At 35.2% G+C, this 6,000-nt stretch overlaps 1 protein-coding gene across 1 annotated transcript in view; it reads left to right on the forward strand.

Annotated features, from left to right (window-relative positions):
• The window catches only part of LOC149800384 (furin-like protease kpc-1), a 52,686-nt gene extending 49,529 nt beyond the window's left edge, over positions 1–3,157 (forward strand). The window contains exons 8-10 of the mRNA XM_089958410.1: positions 526–732; positions 2,139–2,239; positions 2,995–3,157. Coding sequence (XP_089814536.1) covers positions 526–732; positions 2,139–2,239; positions 2,995–3,157 — 471 coding nt within the window. The remainder of the gene's footprint in view (positions 1–525; positions 733–2,138; positions 2,240–2,994) is intronic.
• The last annotated feature ends 2,843 nt before the right edge of the window (positions 3,158–6,000 follow it).

Genomic DNA, 6,000 nt, shown 5'->3' on the forward strand with positions numbered 1-6,000 from the left:
GTCTCCAAACACTTATCGACATGATTCATAGCTTATTAAATTATATGCCAGAAAGAAAGTTCGTCAAAGGTATATGATAATGAACCTGCATTTATCAAGGTCAGGAAAGAATAGGAAATGAATAAGGTTGACTAAGTATTTATGTTAATATTTTTATTCGCTTATCCATGGCATCTCATCAGAAGCCACACTAATTATCAAAGACAGTATATTTATTTTAAACTGTCAAAAGGTTACTCAGAAATGGTCCAAAATGTATCGGCATAAAGATTTGTTTGTAAAGCGACATTTTGTACCCGCTAACTTAGGCGAGAAGTTCAGAGTGATTTATATCACATCAGCACATTAATTTCAATGACTATTAAAATTAAAGGAACATCTGCAGAAATAAAAACGTTGGGGCTTTCTTCTACTTTTTCATAACTAACTGAGTTAATAGAAAAGAACCATATTAATCAACTATAGTAATTGCCGAGTCTCATACGTTCATTAATGTTTATTTTCATTATTCCATTCAATCAATAGGGTCGAAGAGGAAAAGGTGTAATTTACGTATGGGCAGCTGGGAATGGAGGAACAACGGACAACTGTAATGCAGATGGTTATGCCAACAGTATATATACAGTGACCATATCAAGTGTTAATGCTAAAGGTCAGCCAGCTTATTACTCCGAAGTTTGTCCTCCTGCCTTGGCCGTAACTTACAGTGGAGATCGATATCACAAATATATGGTATTCATTGTGGAAATATATAAGCTGAAAGACTGGGCACAATTTGCAGTTAGCAGATTGTTTTTGACGAATAGGGATTGTTAAAACATTATATAGAAAGTAGCACAAAAATGTACCTTAAAGATATTTCATTACTTTATTGTGCGGTTAGCTCTTCAGATCTACGATAAAATGTTGATTACTCTTCGAGGTTTGTCTGTTCAGATAAATCATGATATGACCTCGTTTTTGGTGTAATGGAATAGCTTAGAAATAATTATAGTTTTGTTTTTACCCACTTTTGTCATTTCACTATGTATTTAGGTCATTTAATTTCACATGACCGCAACCAAAACTATACATTGTAGGTAGTATAATACATTCAATCGTTTAGTAATATACCATATAATAAACTACCATCAAACTAAAACATTTTGTTAGTTGATAAGCCTTCACGACAATTGAATAGGTCAAAAACATGTCAAAGGCCTTTTGAAACAACTCCCCGTAAATGTACAAGGAAGCAAAAGGTTAAAATGTCTTCCACCATAATGGTTATGTACTCAAATCATGATGATCACTGGTGTGTGTAGCAACATTGGGAAGAGGGACTGTACATCAATAGTGAGTGACTTTTGCATCTTTCCCGCCTCTGCTTACTACGTGTAGCAATCGTGCATCATGGGCTTGTTTTACCCAAGGCCCTAGTTAAAAGATCTTTCAATGATGCGATCTATAAGGAAAGGAATTGGCCAGAAATGATTTTCCTACTGCAAGAAATCACTGTTTCCTTTGCTAAGATGTGGGCCTGAAATGCCAGTTATGTTAACCTGTATATGCACTGTGATATCGACGGTGTCATGTTGAATATTTCAAAAGTGTTAGATGGTGCACATGCTGATGATCCTGGTGATATTCTGCAATGCCTTACCTTGTTGAAGTGTTCATGTTTCATTTCTTTCAGTAATTTGAGTAATTTCCTTTTTGATACTGCTTTGCGATATCCGTCAATGTATCAGCTTTGTCTTTATATCAAAGTACGTGAATCTTTATAAAGGAACTCTTCAGGCTTTACTGTCTAAAGATTGCAACGTGTAAGTATCCTATTCCATCATTGGTTTACATATATATGCAAATCAGTTCAGAAAACGCTTTGGTGATGCAGATGCAATGAATTCGTGTAGGATTGATGGTATACTGTGAGAAAGATAGCGACACACGATCATTGATTATCGTTATACGGGTACTCTTAAATTAGAATTATCTCTGCACCCTTGATACTTTTAAAGTAACATCTCTTTAAATTTGTTGAATGCTTCCTAAATTGGAAATTATTCTTTACTACTCCTCCTAGAGATATGTTGATACCTTCCATTATGTCATTATTTGTTTCAACTGATTTAAATTCCAATCTCCACCCTTTTCAGGTCACTACATCCAATTTAGATTCGTGTAGTGGTGGTATGGAGGGGTCTTCCTTGTCGGCTCCTCAAGCTGCTGGAATGGTGGCTCTCACCTTACAAGCCAAGTAAGTTGATTGTTTTAGTTGATTTGATTTTCTAAACAAATATGTATCTTTTAGATGTCTTATATTTGTATTTCTTCTGAAGTGTTCTAACACTATTTACTCTTTTAAATAAATGTGTACAATATATTTGTACAATACAAGAAAAGTTAGATATTGATATCATAGTGTATTTTTTAGCGATAGGAGGAAATCTCTCGTTGAATATTCGCAAACATTGTTTCATCTTTTGTATATTGAAATTTGTTCTTGTAATATACTTTCTTTTTTTTCCCCAAATAACAAAGTCACATAACTTACTCAATACTTTACTGAGAATATCGTAGGACATATATTAATCTACACCTCCCCACCTCCCTAAAACCCAAAACAAAACAAAACAAACTAAATGTAACTCAAACACACGCACGCAAACACGCACACATACAAGACCTGTATGATTAATCAAACAATTGTTTACACATAATTAATGAATTTACATAGATTTTGGAATGCCTCAAATCAATAGCAAACGAATTAGCTATATATAAGTTTCTGACTATGTAATGAGACATTAATATTGTTTGTATCTATTCAATTTATTCATAACAACTGATGATCATATAATCTAGGCATGTCTCTTGCAACATTGCATTATATGAGTTTGCTTCAATATTGTTAATGAATTATGATAAAAAACTAAAATCACACTTGATTTAAATCAGAAAATATACAACCTTGGAAACAAACTCTAATGTCTTTTCAACAAATCGTTTCAGTCCAAACCTGACATGGAGGGATGTTCAACACTTGATTGTAAAGACGGCAAAGTATCAACATCTGACGGAGGCTACAGAGTACGGTTTTACACTCAACGGAGCCGGAAACTATGGTAAAGATCATTCTAAACTTAAAAGGAATATACGACGAATGTCGTTATGAAGCGGAAATAACACCCCCATAAGCAGCAACAAATATGCAATTACACAGCTTGTGTTCATTTGTGTAGTGGGAACTAGTGGCTATTAGCATATACGATTTATACTGTATAGACTAATAAATTCAAAAAATGTTCAGGGGATTGTACTCGGTCAAAATATTGAGTAAAGATAATATGCAATTCTGCATTTTCTTTATTGAAAATATGTCTCATGTAAGTGTCGTTAGATATACATTCTTCGGAAATGTTACCTTTCACCAATGCTTATAAAAGAATACCTGAACAAGTTTTTAAACGTTTAGAAAAAGAAATGATAATCATAAAAAATTCAACGTTTATCAAAACAGCAAGGTAAATGATATGTTGGTTATACATTCAGTAATTTTGATATGATATATTGAGAAAAGTAAGCATTTGTGATACAAAAAGAATCTCCTTCAATGGACGAATATGACAAATATCACGCTGCGTATATCGACATAACCCTGTTATCGCATGCATGATTTAAAAATTAGGGTCTACAATATTCACTTGAAATCATTGATGTAATGAACAAAGTGCAGTATGATTTGCCATCAGATTATGTGAAATAGAATTACATGCAATAATTACCTAGACCAATCAAGCATTTGCAGCACTCAGGAGTTCATGGAAGCCAGGAGCATCATGGTGAAAACAAAGATCAGGCTTTGCACGAGTAAAAGAGTAATGTATGTATATATATAGGTACACTTCCATCCTCTCTCGAGACCTACGGATGCCAACCAATATATATACTACAAATAAACTGATTCCACATGCTCTAAACATACGTCTCATTCATTTACTCTATCCAAATATTCACAAATAAGAAAATAAAAACATGATGTTTCATATATTCAAATGTATGACGGTAAGATTCGTATAATCTCCCGTAATGAAAGTAAGATTCAGAACATCTCATACAATGTCATGTAATGAAAGTGAAATTCAAATAATCTCGTGGAATGAAAATGAGATTCAATAATCTCCTGTGATGAAACTGAGATCACATAATCTCATGTAATCGAAATGACTCAAATTGTACTCAGTTGAAACAACAATTGAAACAAACATAAGACTCGGTCATTTGTACAGCCGCACAATTCATAAATATTTGCAAAAACTTGCAAATGTGTCCACCGACAAACCGCACAGTTCTCCCGAATTCTTGGGTCGTCCCACACTTGTATCGGTCGCACACACCGTTCATGGATCCACCATGCGCACAAGTTTACAAATTAGTGGTTTCGTCATTGTATGACCTAGATGGTTACATCATCTCCCATATCCATATAGACACACAGTTGACCAGACAGACAGCCTGATATACCCGCACACACATACGTAGAGACAGACCACAGTTCTCCTGAACTGGGTTGGCCCACTTGTATTGGCCGCACCCATACTTCATGGATCCGTCATGCGCACAGCCATACGTATAGAACACATACACACAGACAGCTACAATAAAACCAGACTGGTAACGATAACAGGTACGGAATTTAAATATATAGATACATGCTACTAAATTAAACCCCGAATAGCAACTTGTAAAATTCAAAAGTTCACAACGTTTCAAATTCGCATAGTAGTAAAGGCATCATTTCACGATACGACACAAAAATACTGAATATGATTCACATATCAAATAAAATACAAATGTAACATTTACCCCTATGGCTGGAGAACAAAAATGGAGAACGTTCACTCCTTGACAAGATCCAAAAACCAGTGTGTCAGTTAGAAAAGACCTTGCCTTAATCTACGTGAGAATGAGTATTAGTAAGGGTAAAATATCCGTGCATACCGTGCTTTTAGTGTCTCTGACCGCAAGCGATCTACGACGAGATACATGCTAGTTCAGTTGCTTACATATAAAACCATTATACACCCTAGGTAACGTTGTATTCATTACAAGGAAAATGATCAAATCGTTCTAAGGCGAAACTAAGTTATTTCTTGCCTTATTCTGTGACTATATATATATATATATATATATATATATATATATATATATGGAACGGAATCTCGGAAAATGACCAAAGCCATAAGCCATAGGTTAGAAGTGTTCCATGACAGATGAAAGCGCAGAATCTTCAACATCTTCTAGCCTCACACTATCTCGAACACTGAACTGCATAGAAGGACTGAAACCAAACATATCACCCAAGAAGTTCAGATGCGCAGATGGAGGCGGATCAGACGCATGCTTTAAACGTCACTCTCTTTCCTGCACAGAAGCGCCTTCAGATGGACCCTAGTCGGCCGATGAAGGAGAGGCAGACCCAAATAGACCTCGAAGAGGAGAGTGGAGAAGGAGAAGAATGAACATTAAGTGGACCTGGGGTCACCTGGAGAGATGTGATTCAGACCGACCGACTCTCGTTGCGGCCTTGTTCGCAACTCCGCGCGAAGATGATTAAGTATTAAGTATGAGAACAGATCTTACTAATACCGTTCATAGATTTTGAAGAGAAAAACACACAACAAGGGGAAAAATACTTTATTTCAAAATGAAGACTAGTGATTTATAATGAAGAATGTTATCATAATTTGTTTTTAAATGCCGATTAGGTTGTCTATTTAATGTGTAAAATCCGTGAAGTTGCGTTTTATGGAAAGATGTTCCACCAATGTTTAAGAAGAGATTTTGTTCGAGTTGTTTTCATCAAATTATTATGATCAGTTCTTTTCGAATCAAGTTATTTTCATCATCATGCCCCAATTCATGAATGGGACAATTCTGAGAGAGAGAGAGAGAGAGAGAGAGAGAGAGATTATTCTGTTTTCGTTTTTGGATGAGACACTCTAGGCGATGAAGATA

The sequence above is a fragment of the Sinohyriopsis cumingii genome, chromosome 5 (genome assembly GCF_028554795.1).
Source record: "Sinohyriopsis cumingii isolate HCF-2022 chromosome 5, ASM2855479v2, whole genome shotgun sequence".
Lineage (NCBI taxonomy): Eukaryota > Metazoa > Mollusca > Bivalvia > Unionida > Unionidae > Sinohyriopsis > Sinohyriopsis cumingii.